The following is an 18,003-nucleotide window of genomic DNA, read 5'->3' as shown; positions in this document are numbered from 1 at the left end:
CAAAACCAGAGTACCAATTCTGCGGACTACCTTTATGTAACATCTAAGCTACTTAAACCTTCTAAAGCCTCAGGCTTCTCATACTGCCACAGTAAATTCAATTATACCTGAAGCACTTGCACACTTGTTTTATGCAGCAGAGGGACTTTAAATAGAGTAAAAAGGCCCTCACTGAAACAGGTGTTTCCCTATTCTATTGAACACTTTCCCAACTAGTACACCTCACTTGGACTTCTTGTATTTTTCAGTCTCAGGTCTTTTTCCCCACTTTCTCTCTTCATTAATGATTATTTCCACTGGGTTCTTGACACATTGAAACTAAATCTTTCAGGGAAAGGGATAAACTCCCAGCAGATACTTTGCCAACATTAAGAGTCCTTAAAGCTACAGTAACAATGAAGTTCTAGATCAACTGGCTGAACATGAAATGCAGCTGCCATTCAAGAAGCAGCAGGAACACACACACAACATTCAAGTAAACTGGAAAAGTTGTGATGATTGCAGTCAAGTTATTTAGGCACTACTGTTTTTCTAGTGCAAGAAGAAAAGAAGAAACATTTATGGGCTTCCCAAGCCAAAATAAGACACTTTGTCGCTTCAAGTTTCTCTGTGGCAAACACCAATTCCCAGGGTGCTGTACAGACAAGAACAAAGAGGCAAGAACATACATACCATTTTTCTCATGTATTTGTACTAGTGACTTATAGGACTGCTGTGCTCTTGCTAGATTATATTGATTCTGAAAGGAGAAAAAACTAATATAAAAACCTGCATCTAGACATGCAAGACTCTAAAAACAGTTCTAACAAGAAAATTCTACAGTGGGCTTAAAAATAAAGTTCATGCACAATGTTAGAACATTCCTGGCTTTCAAGATTCCCTTCTCAGAGCCAGAAATTCCAAATCCTCCCAATTCTAATTGTCCTTCCCTCCCCTCCCTTGCCAATACAAGGATAGCAAAAGCCTACCCTGTCCATCCCAAGGTCTTACCCACCTCATATGCTTGTAGTTACATAAATATTAAATTGCCAATAACATACTTATACAGGCACCAGACAATTTGAAATGCATATATATTTGCAACAGCAATTCTGTCATTAAGCATCTTCTACACAAGTCAGCAAGGAAATGGCAGCCCAACAGTGATTTGTGTAGTTGAGAAACAGCACATTTACCTTATTGGCTCCAAACTGTACTCTGGCTTTTCCTTTGACTAAAGTGGCATTGATCTGCATGATGACTGATTCTATTGAGTAGGCACTGCTCCAGCCCTGGAGGAGGAAAGGAATGCTAACATACAACAGGTACTCGCTTCTTGTGCTCACCTTGCAAATCTATTTTGGAACACGTGCTTTGGGATTGTTTTTTCCTGCATTCCAGTTTCAAATACTTATTTTCAGTTAACATTTATTTTCCACAGAAAATCTGTAGAATTATATACAGTCCTAGTACTAAGAACTCATAAGAAGAATCAAAAGACTGAATTACATTTCCAAAATACAGCAAGACAGGAACAAAACAAAGCTCCATCCTTACACCATTGACACATTTTCAGCAATGTCACAACTGAAATTACAACTCCTTTTTCTAAGGAGTAGAAAAGATTGATCTCTAATGAAGTCAATTCAGTATATTGTAAGAATTCTGCTCATCTCTGGCATTGCTTTACCTTCCAGAGCTCACAAGAGTTTCTGCCAGAGCCTGCAATACGTTACTTCATGAATTTACTTAAAGAGAGAATCACTCTGTCTACACAAATCATCTATCACTATAATCATCTGTATTCCTCACTTCTCCAGAGCTCACTTTATGCAGTTGAAGAGGCTTCTAGAAAAGAAAACAACTTGTCTTGCTCCCCCACACTGCCTTCCTCACAGAAATTCTGAGAGCTCCAAGCTGGCCTGCTCACACTGCCTGCCTCTTCCTCACATCTCTTGTAAGCCATCCAAGGCAGAAAAGATTTCAAACAAGATCAGCGAGGCAACTCTTGTGGGATTGAGGTTTAATTCCACCATGTTTCCTTTGGAGTGTGTAATTTATTCCACAAAGGGATACTTCAACTCAAGAGAAGCATCTATTTCCATTATTTTCAGACATGTTTTATCATCCAGATAACAGAGCTCATATTCACCTGTTTAGTAAGAAGTTCCATGCATAATGCACCTCCACCTAGGACATACCTAGAAACAAATGTGAAAGAAAATATACTTGACATCAGCAGTTAGTAAAAAGATGCAAGTGCTCACAGCACTTTAAGCCCTTGCCAGCTTGTTTGTTCAATTCTTTGTTCATAAAGCTGAAATGCCCTTTAACCAGTAATAAATTGTAACTAGTTAGCCATGTCATACTTAGGCAAAGAAAATTAGCATAGTGAGACAAAAAAGCTGTTTGCTAACTAGACTCAGTTTAAACCACTAGCTGAGCTATTCTGCACAACTGCAGAGACCATGGAAAAAGGAAAGTTACTTTTTATGGCTACTCTACATATACATGGTACAGAGGTGTAGCTAGAAGAAACCAACAAAATTCAATTGTGTAAAGAAGTTTAACACCATTTCAAACAATGCAGGTGCACTTATAAATAATATGAGATAACCAGATCTTTTCTTGCTCTCTTGCTGTAAATACCTTTCATAAATTTCAAAAATACTTTATCCATTGTGCTGGCTGGGACTCAGCAGAGCACCTGAGCACGACAAAACCTGGACTGAGGGAAGAGAATTTACCACTGCCAAAATGTATTCTCCTCTATGATCAAGACACTTATACCTCATAGATCCATATGACATTCAGAGGGAAGTGACCACTGAAAAGCCATCCTTTTTTCATTCTAAAAAGAAATCTGAGTACAATCAAATTAGAATCCAATTAATTTTCTGGTGTTTGGGTCTGCTTGTTTAATTTTGAGATAGCAGCACCCCTCAAGAACCCTATTTAACTGCACTAACCATTTACTGAATTAAAGAAGAATACATGACAATTCAAATCACATAAGAATCAGCACCAGATACCACAGACTGCATTTCCAAAAGCAGGTATCATTTCCTGTCACCAGGAGATGCATAAAAGCCTTGGAAGCTGAATTTAATTGTCTATCCATGGTTATATACAAGTCCCAAAGACAGCACTTCAAACATGCTTTAGATGACATTTGGAGCATGTTTTCAATTAAGTTTTGTGGTTTGGGATTAGCATTTGAGGAATTTTTAAACAAAACTTTATGGCAGTGTTACAAGCAAGAGAGAGACAGGTAAGACTTCACAGCAAACTTAAGGCAACACAGGGATCATGACCCATTCAAAGCACCAACCCAAAGCACCCTACAACAGGAGAAGGAAGAGCAATGTCAACCCCCCAGAAAGGTCAGTTCTTACACATATGTCAAGCACAGAGTTTTTCAAGTTGTAACATTTTTACCACAAAGCACAATTTCTGCAGGGCAGCTGAAACCTACCCTCCTGTGAGCACAGGAGACACCACTCGCACAAAGGGAGGATCAAAAGGGAAGTTATCCTGAGAAGAATAAAAAAAAAACTGGTTAAGGGAAATACTGTGACATTGCTTCCCAAACAGAAAGCATTTCAATAGCTTCATCTGTCAAATCAGATTTGAAGTACTACAATTTTTCAGTTCTGTAAAAATTCACTTTCCATAGTATTGGCTAAAAAGCATTTTTTTGGGAAGCTTCAGAGATTAACTTAAAAGTTAGTTTTCTTTTTCCACCCCTTTTTTTAAAGCCACAGATCCATTATTACCCAAGTAACAGCTGAGAGTCATTTCAGTAATTTTCTATAGTAAGCCTCAAATTTAACTGCAGCCTTTCGTCCTACAGACACTTACCTTAAAAGAGAAGTTGAGTAAAATGTATTCTACACCTTCTTTTTCTTTTAAGACCTGAAGATCACTATGCAGTGGGCTATCAGGATCAACCCTATAAAAGCAGCAGGGGGGAGACCATGGATCAAGTTAGTATTTTCAATACCTGTAGTTCCTCTTAAATACAGTAGTTCCTCTTAAAGACTTCCTTTATGTAATTGTAGTTTACAAATTGCAGTTTAAGGTGAAATGTAGGAAATTATTGCTCCTTTTACCAAGTAAAAACTTTGCCACAAGATCAGCATAAAAGCTTGCTGCAATGTACAACATTCCAAATGCTATCAAGAGTTGCTTAAATACAGCACGAAATAAGCTGTTTATTTGCAAAGAGCGATCTTAATTCTCTTCAGTTCAATTGTGTTCAAATAAGAGGGGAGAAAAACAGGAAGACTGTAGTCATCTTGTTTTCAGCACATAGTTAGTGAATCCTTTATGGAATATGTAATTGTAGTTCTGCATCAGCTGTTAAAAGTAATCTGCATCAGCAGAAGTACTAAAGCCAGCAGCTTCTGCTCAGCAGAATTTCAACAACTGTTTGTTCCAAAATGCTGGTGGTTACCAGCCTGGCCATTAATGCAGACCCCACTGGGTTAATCTGACACCTCATCTGCTTTTAAATAGAAGAGACTAGTCAAAAAAAAAACCAAAAACACCTGCAGCAAGCCAAAAGCAGATGTTAAAGGGACTGAAAGGCCCTTAAATCTAATCCTCTACTACAGCTGAAACTACAAAGTTGTAAGATCTCATTTCAGAACTTCATGGGTAGGTAGTCCCCATCCTACCAGTGTGAAGTTATTTCAGGAAAAAATCTTCCACTGCTTAGGAACCTCTCATTTCAAGCCATGGCTTTTGCTGGGCCAGTTCAAAGGGACTTGTCCTAAGGAACAATACTGTTCCTTCCTCACATGGGCTCTTTCCTCTGAACATCTACCCTTCAGCTACTCTGCTCATAGTGCATTTGTTTCCAGATACTTCTTGCTGCAATAAACAAACACAACACTTCTTTTCTTAGACATTCTGGAAGGCATTTGCTGCATGCACTCTCTTTCCTCTTTTCTGAAGGCAGAAAATGAGACCTGTTCACAGCACTGGAACAGAGGCTTCAAATCACTGCACATGGTTTGAGCACTTGGCTACAGACACACTCAATAGGAAAGGCCTCCAATAACGTGACACAGATTTCTCTGATGTGCCATTCCTGCCATTTTCATCCTCAAAACCTTCCCATGCCCATGATTACACTAAGAAGGAAACAAAACAATTTCAGCAGCTGGTGACCCAGTTTGCACAAGTCTCAGCCCTAGGACAAGGCAGTGATTCCTACATGCATGTCAACTGCTGTGCTGAAGCAGCCTCTGTCCTTGTCCCCCAGGGCACCTCTGAACCCATGGAAGCTCCTTCCTCCCCTGCCAGCTGCTGCAGCCACCCAGCACACCTTGGGTAGGCTCTTCCTTTCTTTAGGATACTGTACAGGGATGCCAGCAGATGATCCTGTTACCAGGAAGAATTCCACTCTAACACCTCTAGGATTAAAGTTACAGGACTATGGATGTAAGAAGGTGAGTTATGTCCTGCTTTTCACTTGGTAGACTAGGCAATGACAGAAGACAAGGTACATGTAATTATATAATTCACATTTATGTGACAGTGAAAAGTTTCAGTCCTGTGAGCCTGTTTAACTGTAGAAATAAACAGCTAATGACACTCAGTTCTGTTCTCTCCTACATCTTATGTGCAACTAGAAGCTGGATTTTCCTGTCATTCAGAACAAATACAAATAAAATCAATGCAAAAATTCTTGAAAAGAATTTTCATCATTTAAGAGTGCATATTTTGGAGCAGTTTTAGAATTGAAAGTAATGACACTTCATGCAATACACACAGCATTGGCATGGAAAAGCAGGTCTGTCTTTTTGCCAGCTCAATCACTAACATCTCTACATGTTTCTACTATCAGAATTACAGCCACTATTTAGTGGCTACAATTACAATTACTGCTACCACTACAGCAATGGTGAGTATATGCTATGGCATATAATGTAATGGTAATTTATATACTATGGCTAGAGATACTCATTTATCAAAAGAATCTCTCCAGCAATAATAAAACAGATTGTTCAGAACACATAAAAACTTAATTAACTTACTTGAGAAGCTTAACATGCCATTCATACAAGCTGTCATTTACCAGTTCCACTGAATATATCCCTGTAGAAATATTAGATGGAATTAATTATGCACTAAAAGTGTAGATAGAAAACTTAGCAAAACCATTCTTTGCTCTAAATTTGAATATTGTCAGCAGGTGAAAGCAATGGGTAGGATACTGATACTGAGGCACATCCTTCCTCCAGTAGCAGATGAACTTCTGAGGAGCTACAAGGAAAAAAATGCTTTTGCTTCTATTAAAAAATTCCACCTTATTCAATTTTTTTTCCGGGTACTTAACCATTTCACCTTCAAACCTCCCACAACAACAACTCCAACTGGCTCATTACTCACTGTATTTTACACCCAGTACATCACCAACGTGTTTTTAAGACACTTCACAACACAGTGTGAGTGTGCAGCATTGTGTTTCCCAGGCTCTCAGCAGTACAGGCAGACCAGGACAGCACACAGGACAGTGCATGCAGGAGAAACCCAACAAAAAGGAGATACAGCAGTGGAGGAAGCACATTCCCAACAGCTGACTGAGGAAGCCAGAAAGATGCATCTAAAGAATGGAATGGTCTGTGGGATCCAGCTGGTGACTTTCAGTGGCCTGTTTGTTTTAAGCATGTTAAACAACAGTTGTGCAATTCATTCCCAGGGGAGGATGGAAATTATCTGCCATTTTCTTGTATATTCAAAGCTTCCTCTCTGCATAAATTCACAAGCAGCTCTGGAAAAAGCAATAAATCTTTAACCACCCAACAAAATTTAGAGCATGGTATCAGTCATGTACAGAAATTAAACTTCCTCTTTCACACAATATCCACACATATAGACTAACCCACTATTATTAAACTTGTTACCTGGCCTAATATTTAACTGCATCCTTGTCGCTGACCTAATTATTTGGAAGCCATATACAAATCAGGAACTTGCCTAGGATTTCTGAAAGCAATACCAACCACCAGAACGCAGTCACCACATTCTTCCCAAGGAACGGAGGATATTAATTTCTGAGTTTTATTATTCTAGCATAAAAACAATCTTACAGCTGAAGCTTATCAGCATTAGTACTTGGAGTACACATGACATTTCTAGCTGTCCAGACACCATTATTTCTAAAGCATTTCAAAACTTGGCATACAAGTTAAAGCAGCCATGCTTGCTTCTCCTTTCTTAGTGCCACTAACAAGTGGGTACTGCAGCCAAGAGCGCAATTTCTAATTTTTCTATGTCTAGAATAACAATGTAGGCCTGAACACATACTCACTGTGCTATTCATGTACCTTTTAATCAGTAGCTACTTCAGAGAAATGACATCTGTGTTTGAGGAACAACCAAAGGAGCTATTAAGGACTTTTTCCAATTCCCCAGATCCAAGGACACTATTTTCTGAACTGACCTTGGTGTAAGTCACAAACTGTAAGAATTTCAATTTGTACTGCTCTGATGCAATAACAAAAGAGTTGACATTTAGAACTCTGCTTGTTGTCAACTCCCATTAATGACATATCTATTCCATTGTTGTATCCAGCATATTTTCTTCCACCTGCCTCCAAGTGGAAGCAAACAATACTTATTACAGAGAAGGCAGTAAGTTACAGTAAGGCTCCTGACACTGTGCTAAACAATGGAAGATCACAAGAGAACTTCCATCCCTTTGTTCACTCCCTAAGCCTTCAGCCTCACTCCTGCACTCCTCCCATCATGCTGAGCCTCCTGCTGCTGTTAGCCACAGTTCCTGTGCCAGTCCAGCTCCAAGGCCCAGACACTCTGCCAGCTCCCCCAAAGGAAGAGCTGTACCCCCAAGAGCTGGACTGCAGCTAAGCCAGAAGCTGCAGGAGGGTTCTGCAGAGAGACAGGCTCTGCTCAGGGCTGAGCCTTAACACCAGCACAAGGCACTCCAGCAGCCTCCAAGCTCTGAACCAAACAGCATCTGCCAAGCAGCAGCAAGGGGGCTCCAGGCCTTGATACAGAAACTATTTAACAACACCATCCAAAGCTGAGGGAAGGTGTTGTTTGGGGTTTTCTGAATAATCAAGGGGATGCTATTTGGAAGTAATTTATGTGCTTTTCTTGTAATTTTGACAGTGAGAGGAAAAAGGTTCCTGTCAAAAATAATTTAACTTACTAACAGCAGTTTTAAATTAAGGAGAAGTCCTTAATTTAGGAAAGGAATCCAGGTAGGTTCCTCTTGCTTAAATACTAGGTGGGGTGGGGTTTTTATTACTCAAAGGTGATCAAATAGAAGACGTGATCAAGTAAAAAGAAACCCACAGAACCGTGAAGCAAGCAAAGAAGTAAGACATTGAAATGCAGAAAGAAAAACAATTCTTTTCAAAACAGAGGCAACATCTTACTTAGGGCAACATTACTATAACAAAAAGTAAATCCCACACAGTCTTTGGATAAAAACAGGGAATTGAAGTCCATGTGAACTATATCTGAATAAAACAGATGTTAAAGATATGAACAGAAAAGATTTCATTTAATGTCCCCAAATTCTTTGTTTCTTGCCCTCCTTTCCCAATCCCTTAAATGACATTAAATCGTTTGTGAATCTCCATCTGATATGTGGAAATGAGATAATCTTGTTTTACAGGACTTGTGGCTCCCATTATCTGAACAGGCTAATTAAACTAATTCACAACAGTATCCTAATTTTCTAGAGTATTTTTTGTTTCTGTCAGCTCATAAGAAAATTATTTTCTGTTTCTTTAAGGGCAATTCTTCCCCTAGATTTCCCAGGTAGATAAGCAACTGTGCTGTTGAGAGAAAGTTTGTAATCTTTTGCTTGAACTCCAGCAGCATTGCTTTATTTGATAAAGGAAATTAATTTCTAAAATAGATACTACCTTGAATGTACATCTGGAGTTGAAGCCACTGTCTTTTAATAGTACTTTTTTATAAAACAGTCCAAGAGAAAAAAAAAATAAAATACTATTGCAACAAGTATTATTCACTTCAGAACTCCCAGTGCTCTACAGTCAGTCCTAAAAACATGTAACCTCATGAAAACTAAATAAAGTGATCCTTACCCAACTAAAAATCTGCCTTAGCCTTTCTGGCTTGCCTTACAAAGAAATGAAAACAGCATTAAATTACCTTCAACAGTTACAAGAACCTGGGAGTTTCACAATGGTTCCCTTTGTGCATTAGTAGGAAGAAATTAAATTTAGGGTAAAATGGACCATGGGGCAACAAAAATGACATTAAAAAAGCCAATTGCCTGCCACAGCCTGGGCACATGGTGACAGTTACCTAACAAAAGGCAGAACTAGGCCATGAAAGCAGGAGTTTTGTGCAAAGGAAAAGAACCAAGAACATAAATTTACTCAAGGTCGAAGAATAAATGAAACCGTAAGGAATGAATCCAAGCAAGTTTTATAACAAACAGCATCAATTTAGTGGCAAGATGTAATAAATGTGTCAGTAGGACGGTGTTTCAAAGCAGAATTGCCATCATCTTTGTAGCGTCAACCTCCACTTGACACTACTTCTTTACCATGTCTCAGAGATCAACATGAGGCATCCAGCTGCAGTGCTTTTACATATTTCCAAAGCCAATAGCTCTAAGTTACTGCACTCACCCTTTAAAACCTCATCTTTCTGTAAAGTTTAGCAAGATTTGCCCTCTCATAATTCAGAGTACGCTTTCCTACCTCAGGATCAGTCTTTTGCAACTCGCTCAGACTTGTTTCTCTAAAGGCAAAAATGGCATTATTAGAGAGCCTAAACCCTCCTCTCAAACCACAGCTAGCCAGGGGCCCAGGCTGACTCCAGTGGTACCTCCACATGACTGAGCACCCCACAGCACTCTCTACAGTCTGGTTTGCTATAGCCAGCCTTCGCTCTGATCACCAAACAAACCCTCAAGGTCAAAACCGGGCAGTAAAGCATCCCCCATGACTTCACAGAGATCTGCTTCCAGCTCTTCCCCAGAGCCACTAACCCATTCCTTCCCAGAGAGTAGTGACTGGGGCAGGCTGGCAAGCACTCAGCTACAACAAAGCTAAAAGAAGGAGGCTGCATTAGATCAACACCAGGTCACCTCATCAAATTTATACCCCAGACATTTTAGCACTGTCCCCAGCACTTCCACACATGAAACAATTGATCCAAAAGCTAAATATGACAAATCAAAACAGGAACCTATTGTCTCTTCACCTCTGTCCTTTTACACATGATTAAAATGGCATTGCCAAGTGAGGTTTAAGTCCACTAGAAATAAATATGGGCAGAAGTCCAGAAAAGTGAAAACTTATTTAAGTTTATAATGACTCCCTAATTAGGCATTCCTCCTGTTCTCACCCTAGCCTGCACCAGGGTCTGACACCTGGCTGCAGTGATGGAGTTGTCTATTTGGCAGACCTAGAGGAATACAACTTGCCCAAAATCCATGTAATTTCTATTTCTCATACAGTAACACTCAGATGATTCAATATGCTGAATCCTTTGCTGAGCTACTTTAGCTACAGCTCCCATAAGGAAAAAATGAAACAGCCATCCATTACATCACGATAATCACTGGTCATTACTCAAACTAATTTAAAATACAAGCTTGTTTTCCACTGTAATTCACATCATTCTTGCAAGGAATACATGTTCTGACTTTTCTCCACAAATAAACTACTTTATGTAATAAGAGTATATACAGTGTATCTATGTATTTTTACATGAGTGCACACACAAACATGCACGTATATACAAACACAGGACAACAAAACACAGAGAAGTTAGCAGCAAGTATTTCCCAAGAGAATTCATTTAAAGTATATTTTTAAAAGGGAAATCTGAGGCATTTACCTGTTTTAAAACTCTGTGATCTATATATATCCCTGAGTTCTTTCATAAGTCGATCTGAAGCCTGAACTGACCCAGAGACTGCACCCTGAAACAAACAAAAAAGACTCCAAATAAGTGAAAAGTAGTATTTACAAACAGCTTTACATTACTAACTAGAAGGCATTAACCATATATTAATTTCTGTATGAGAATTGGATTTCTGAAAAGTTAAATATTCTAGTGAGCAAAGTCTACTCCAAAGAAACAAGGCCCTCCAGCTAAAGAACATTAATATATTCTACTAAATGCTATAGGTGATACAAACTTTTAATCCAGGTGCAACAGGTATTTTTCTGTAAAGGCACTAAATCTTTGGCATTTTAATTTCCAAGATGGCTAACAGTACATCTCAGAGTGAAAAATTTATTTTTACATTCTGCTTTTATACACTGGAAAGAAAAGTAAGCCTAATCCTAAGAGCAAGCTTTTACACATAAGGTTTTATTGCTTTCTCAGAGGTATATTTTTATTTGGTCATTGAAAAAGGTACAGGAGTTGGTAAGTATCCACTCTAGAACAGCAGCTTCCAGAGGAATAAGACCAAGCAGTGAATTTAGAAAATGTGGAACAAAAGCAATATTTATTGCAACCGAGTGGAAAAAAAAAAATATCATAATCCCCACAGAGGAAGACAAAGTTATGTAAACCCTAAAACACAAATTATTTCTTGTGACTTGTCATAGTTCTTGTGATTTATGCAACTATGGCAAAATCTCTTCTGTTCTTTTAGAGCTCAGTTCTGTACTGCTCAGCACCTCAAAGTGAGAGGAAACTCAAACCAATTTTCTTATTTGTTACATGATTACTCTGCTTATATATCCCACTCAAAATACCATTTTAGGTTCAAGAGTTTTGAAAAACAAAGATAAAAGTTAGCATGATAAGATTGAAAATACAGAATAGGAAGAAGGACTCTAAATGAGCTAAGGTAGTTACCACCCCAAACCCTGAGCCTGTGACACTTGGGCTTTCACCATCAGTCTGTTTCCCAAAGGTAGATTATTCCATTGGACCTCTGCAGTTCCCTCCTGCTCCTGTTCTTCAGTCACTGCCACTGGAATACAGGCTAACATGGAGCTCAGAAGCATGGCTGGGGGGAGAAACCATGACAAAAAATAAAACTGCCCCACCACCAAATAAAAAAGACCCACCTAGGATAGATAATTCAGCCTGCCTGTATCAAGTACTAAATAAGTAAGTTGATAAGGCTGCTTTTTTACTCCATCAAAAAATTCAAAGATTCTTATTTTTTCAGTTTCCTTCCAGACACTGAACACCTATAAACATAGCCTTTTTGGATACAAGTGTCAGAAAAGTATTTCTGGAAGAATATGAAGCAGCTGTGACCATTACCTAATACCCAAAACATCCTCCCTGTCTGCCTGAAGTCTACAGTGGTGTTTTATATTCTACAAGGTCTTAATTGTAGAACCTGAATAAAAAGTATCAGTAAGAGTTATTTGATGGTAAAGCCTCCACACAGTCCTCTGTCTTCTCCATCCAGTATTATCCAGTAACAATACACTTAGCTTCACATTACAATCTGTACACTTTTCTTTCAAGGCTATTCATTTTCATACACCTTTGGATTTAATTATGCAGATTTCTGAAATTCCACTAGTTTTTCTTAACAGACCGGTATGAAGGATGAACCATGTAATTAAACATGTAAATAACAGGCAACTCCTTTCATCTGATTGAAACAAAAGCTACATAGAACCAAGACTTCAGACAAGTAATTTCTCCATTTACTGTGCTTCTCTCTATAGAGCAGTATCAGACAAAGGGATTTCTCAAACACCAAGTACATGAAATTTTATGGAAAAAGGTTGTTTATATGCAATATCTGCATATCACTGCTATTTATGCCCACTATTTACAGATTAGCTAAAAAAGGAAGCACTACACTTAACCAGTTAACACAGCAGTGTTAACCACCATTCTTTGTATAGTTGCTGTTCTTTGTGAGCATTGAGACTCATCAATATGTTGAGTCTGGAGGAAAGCCATTTCATAGACAAGTGTCAAGACTTTGGTTTTCTTCTGAGGAGAGCTGTGCAGATCCTTGTCCCTTCCACTGTATTTCTTACTAAAAGAAGGAATTTTCTTAACTTTCCACAGATTGTCAACTTATCAATATAGGCAATTTAAGAACAAGTTGGATGGTCAAAGACATCCTGTGGAAAATTGCCTCTCTCATTGCATCACTATTTCCATCCAATTAAACTACTGAATTTCTATACATAATGTTGGAAGTTCATCTTGACAAACGAAAATTTAAGCATTTTCTGTACTAGAGACATTTAAAACCAAAGCTTAACACACCCACATCCCCCTGACTTCCATGATAACTGCTGATAAATGAGGTGGCATTAAAGGAGTTAGCTGTAGCGTGTGTAAGCAAGCCTCAACACACTTTGTCTTTGCCTTCACCCTTCTTCCCCCAGGAGTTTCTGGTTGGGCTGCTCACTCCTTATATAGCAGCATTAAATATAGTTACACTTGCTACTCTAAAGAATCAATGGACTGTAAACCAGTTATCTACAATCAGGAGAAAGAGGATAGCAAGCTTAACTTAAGGAGTTTAGCACAGGGGCTTATTTTATGTGCTCTGAACTACCCTAGGAGGAACCTGAAGAGGACGGTAACAGCTAAACCTGACGGTAAGCCTAATGGCAAACACCACTGCTCTGAAGCACGTCTTCATTCTGGTGTCACTTTGGGTTTTGGAGCCACTGGAAAGTGCAGTTTAGAAGAGAGCACAACTTGCATCTCACCCCTGCATGATACAGAGCATTGAGGTCAGTTTTGACTACAGTGATACTAAAATTAAAAACTTTTTCCATAACTCACTACACGCAAGTTATAATTTCAAAGACTGAACCCAGATATAAATAACAGTATCCTTCTGGAAAAGTGGGACTTGACACTCCAAGGGAGATAAAGTTCCCATTTCTTGAATTGTGACAGTAAGATTTATAGTTGCAACTGCCTCAGACACAAGTGGTCAATCATGGGACCTGATGGGTATCTGTCACATGGGGCTGATGCCAAGAGCAGGAAGGCAGAGCCATTTCATCTGAAGTAGTTAAATGAGCTGCAGGACCAGACCCAAGGGACTTTCTTTTCCTAATAAGTAATCAAACAGGCACACAAAGTCTCACCTAATCATCCTGTCCTGTACTATGCTGTGGCTCTCCAGAACAACGAGCAGGTAAGCTGGAGAAATCCCTGCTACAAGAGGCAAACATCTCTGCTGACAACCTGCCAGCTGCTGAGAGCTGCAAATAACTGAAAAACCCGATGCAGGAATTCTCACAGCCAAAACTGCTGGACATGACAAATATTCGTGAGATGCCCCCCTACAAACCTGTGCTGCTCTCAAACTCTTCCCCCCAAGGATGAGCCACTGCTGGGAACAGGAACCTCGTGGTGCAGACCAGCACTTGCCATTGCCCTGCTATACTGAGGCCACAGAGACATCAGGGGTTTCTTTTCCCCTTCCAACCCTCAAATTGCACCCACAGCCTGCTCTCCCCCCACATTACAGAGGATAGGAGGTGCAGTTCACTGCAATTTTTTATCCAAAGATCTGATTGTTTTCTGTCTGATCAGAAAATTTCTGTGAACACATCAGAACGCTACAGGAAACCTCTCTGCTCAACACATTTCAGAAGATTCAGTCACAAGACCAAAAATCACCTGCTGAAACAAAACATGAAAACTTCTCCAAGGTAATAAACTGAAATCTAAAGTAATCCAAAAAGAGCCAAAGAACATAAGCTCCATTTGTTACCAAACTTTCTCCATATTTGTGCAGAAGCACAAATCATTCCTAGAAGTTAGTTTCATACTTCCTTCAAGGATTAGGCTAAAAATAGAAATGACACCTCAGATTTCATAAAATCTGAAGATGAAAGTAGAGACATTGGAGACTTCTAAAGGGAAGTGCTTAAACTCCTCAGCATGAAACAAGAAAAGCTAATAGCATTATCTAAATATGAAAGGCATTAGTCTCTGAAATGACTATGTGGGGAGAGACCTCTGAAAAGCAAGCAGCAGCAAGTTGTTAAATATTTGAAGTTAATGATTCCAGTTCAAAGACCTATTTTAAACACAGGTAAGGAAGTGGTTCTTTAAAGTTATTACAATGTTAAGAGGAGGATTAATTCTTGCTCCAAGTTACATACTGTACCAAAAGCCAAATTTATTTCCTGATGCCAGCAAGAAGAATGGGATTAAGGATACTGCCAAGGATAGAACTCATTTACAAAATTAGTACATACACATTCTTAACTTGTACAACACACATAAACCCTAAAAACTCCTATGACAACATCTTGAGAAGCAGAGATATGTTTTTCACCTATCAGGAATAAATGACAATGGGAGTGCATGCACTGCTTTCCCATGACCAAGCCTTGAGCATGATCTGCAGCCAAGGGGAGAGAGGACCTGGCCCAAAGAACATGGGAAGGAAATGAAAAGTCTTCAGGCTGCACTGGGCACCAGTCAAAGCCCTGTATTATGCTGCACATTCACTTTTCCAACAAGCAGCATGTAAATGGCAGGGGCTTGTTTTACTGGCCTCTGCTGAGGAAACAAAGTATCCCAAAAAGCTAAAAACCCAGATTAGTTTAGCCACTGCACTGAGGTTTGTGAAGCTCATAGTGTCCTCTAAGAAACCCAGTAAGGGTTGTAAGGGCTGTACAGATTTAAATTTTGCTTTGTGTTAGGACACTTGGCAAACAACTGCTCTTAGCCCATGGTTACCACACTCTATCAGAAGCCCCTGTTCTGGCAGCATGCAGGACCTATCAAGTGCTACTGGGCTAGCTCTTTCCTAGGTCAGTAGCACAGCTACAGCTTTTGGTTCTCCAGCACCTAGGAGTAAACCCTCACAAGTCCTTGGAGAAATTATTTCAGCAGCACAGCTATTTCTGGTGACCCACAAAAATACCACAGTTCCTCAGCAGCAGCTGAATACCCTGTTCCCTGCACCCAGCTGACCTTGTTTATGCACCAGCACCAACGAGAGAGTCCTGGCAGGAGAAACAGCTATTATGTAAGTTGAATCTGCTGTTGTCAAACAGAAAACCAGCAGTGTTCATTTCAGCCCCACTTAATGTGGAGGGAAAAAGCAAAAGGAAAGGCACATTGGAAAAGAATAGATACCAAAAGAAAACCTGCAGCTTTAAGAGGCTTTCTGCACCAAGGAAGAATGCTGACATTACAAAACCCTTTTTTCTGTTCTACCACATTTTAGATGATTGTAAAGCAGGCCATGCCTTTCAGGCTGCAAGAGGTTATATTTTCTTTCACAATTAAAAACTCCTTACTATTAGGAGTTTGAGTTATACACACAGAAACACACAAAACCTCACAAGGCATTGTCTCAAACTGTGAACATTCAAGTTTCCACAAAACCAGTAAGCGACTGTTGTGCTTATGGCTACTCAAGTCTCAAAACAGGACTTGACTATACAGCCAAAGCAGTTTTGGACCTTATGTTTACCTGCTTTTAAACCCTGAAATGTCAATCAGGTTTAGGTGTTAATTTTAAAATCCTGTGGATGAAGCAGATCATAAACACAAGTATTAAATTTCATGTTTTATACATTCTAAGCCTCTATGAAACAAAAGCTTTGATTTCTTTGGGAGTCAGGGTAAATAAAATTAAGGTTGTATGACATCATCACACCCTCCTACATGCACCTCTGAGCAGAAGAAGCCTCTCTGGAACCTGGGACAGAATGTTTCTAAGCCTCTGGAGAACAAGCACTTTTTCTACAACTGCCTGCAGGTAAGACCACTCAGAAAACTGACAACAAAGCTGCAGAGCTGCTGAAGGCTCTTTACTTTATGCATGGCAATAAAAAAACTGCACAGCAATCCACCACCCTCCAGTAATTTCCAGGTGGCACAGCTATTACTAAAAAATAAACTCATGCATAAAGTGGATTTAAAGCACAGGTTTGCCAAGTACTTTAAGTCCCCCATGACTTTTAACACAGGCAATTTTAATTATGGTTTTAGTTTTTTTACTTAAATAAGGGTTCAGTAACAAAAGTCAAGCTCAAAGCCTGGAGGCATTCTGCTGATTCTGCAAGGAGAACTAATGCTTGTAACAAAGGCACCAAGCAAGAAATAGAGGGACAACCCATGGATACCTCTGGAGATGAGTAAGTAAACAGTCAGCTACAGTTTAATTTATGTCTAGGTGTATAGCAGTGACCTTTCTTTGCTGAAAACCACCTCTGTTTTGAAGTCAGAAGTATTGCAAGAAGAAGCATAGAATCATTAACTCACATTTAAGTGATCTTGCCTTTGATTTTTTCTGATTTTTTCTAAGATTGCAAGGTTCTCTTTTTCAATGCCTTCATCCTCAGATTTCTTCCCATCAACTGGTTCCTCCTCCTTCATATCATAGTGATCCAGATCTTCAATGTCCTACGAGAGAGAGAGAAGTTAATTGTAAATAACTGTCCTGTGCTCTTCATTCAATGAAACCCTCTCCAAAGGCATGTGAGATACAGTCACATACTGCACAGCACTATGGATATGTGATTGCTGGATGCCATTTCTATTTTGTTCTAACTTCACCCTCAGCCAACATAACCACTGGAAGTATAGGGAACCTTCATAACACAAATGAAACCAAATTCACAACATGTTTCTGGTCACAGAAACAAGTACTACCTCTGCAAGAAGATAAGACTGCAGAGAATTAGCTCACTGAAGGAGGCAGCAAACTGGACTAGAGAATCCAAAAATACCCCAAGGTAGGGTGGCTCACAGATGTTTCTAAAAGCAGGCCCTTTTGCAATTAGAATCCTACTATACTACACTTCTCACAAACTGGGATTAACCTATCTGGCAGGGCTACAGCAACCCTTCAAGAAAGTTAAATATTAGAAAACTATGTGTACTTTATTCAAGGTTAACATTTCAGCTAGAGATTAGATGCAGTAATTTTGGAGTCAGGATATAAAACAAAATTCTGTGGTCAAGCATTCTGATCACCCAAGCCAACACTTTGGTTCCATGTTCTAGACAAAGGCACTAGAAGGACTCCACTCTGTATCCTGAGATGGGCTTATCTTTGTGGCAGAGAAGCACTCTGAACTT

The 18,003-nt window shown here is 39.3% G+C and overlaps 1 protein-coding gene across 2 annotated transcripts in view; it reads right to left on the bottom strand.

Annotated features, from left to right (window-relative positions):
• UBE2Q2 (ubiquitin conjugating enzyme E2 Q2) overlaps positions 1-18,003 on the bottom strand; it is a 45,401-nt gene that overhangs the window by 1,677 nt on the left and 25,721 nt on the right. For both annotated transcript variants that reach the window (XM_084214134.1, XM_084214133.1), the window contains 8 exons: positions 17,185-17,325; positions 10,837-10,921; positions 6,024-6,084; positions 3,841-3,931; positions 3,455-3,513; positions 2,132-2,180; positions 1,176-1,271; positions 673-739 (listed from right to left, as the gene is read on the bottom strand). In XM_084214134.1, the coding sequence (XP_084070260.1) occupies positions 673-739; positions 1,176-1,271; positions 2,132-2,180; positions 3,455-3,513; positions 3,841-3,931; positions 6,024-6,084; positions 10,837-10,921; positions 17,185-17,325 (649 nt within the window). The remainder of the gene's footprint in view (positions 1-672; positions 740-1,175; positions 1,272-2,131; positions 2,181-3,454; positions 3,514-3,840; positions 3,932-6,023; positions 6,085-10,836; positions 10,922-17,184; positions 17,326-18,003) is intronic.

The sequence above is a fragment of the Fringilla coelebs genome, assembly GCF_963513975.1.
Source record: "Fringilla coelebs genome assembly, chromosome: 12".
Lineage (NCBI taxonomy): Eukaryota > Metazoa > Chordata > Aves > Passeriformes > Fringillidae > Fringilla > Fringilla coelebs.
The sequence above is the reverse complement of the archived record's forward strand: the minus strand, read 5'-3'. Positions and strand labels throughout refer to the sequence as shown.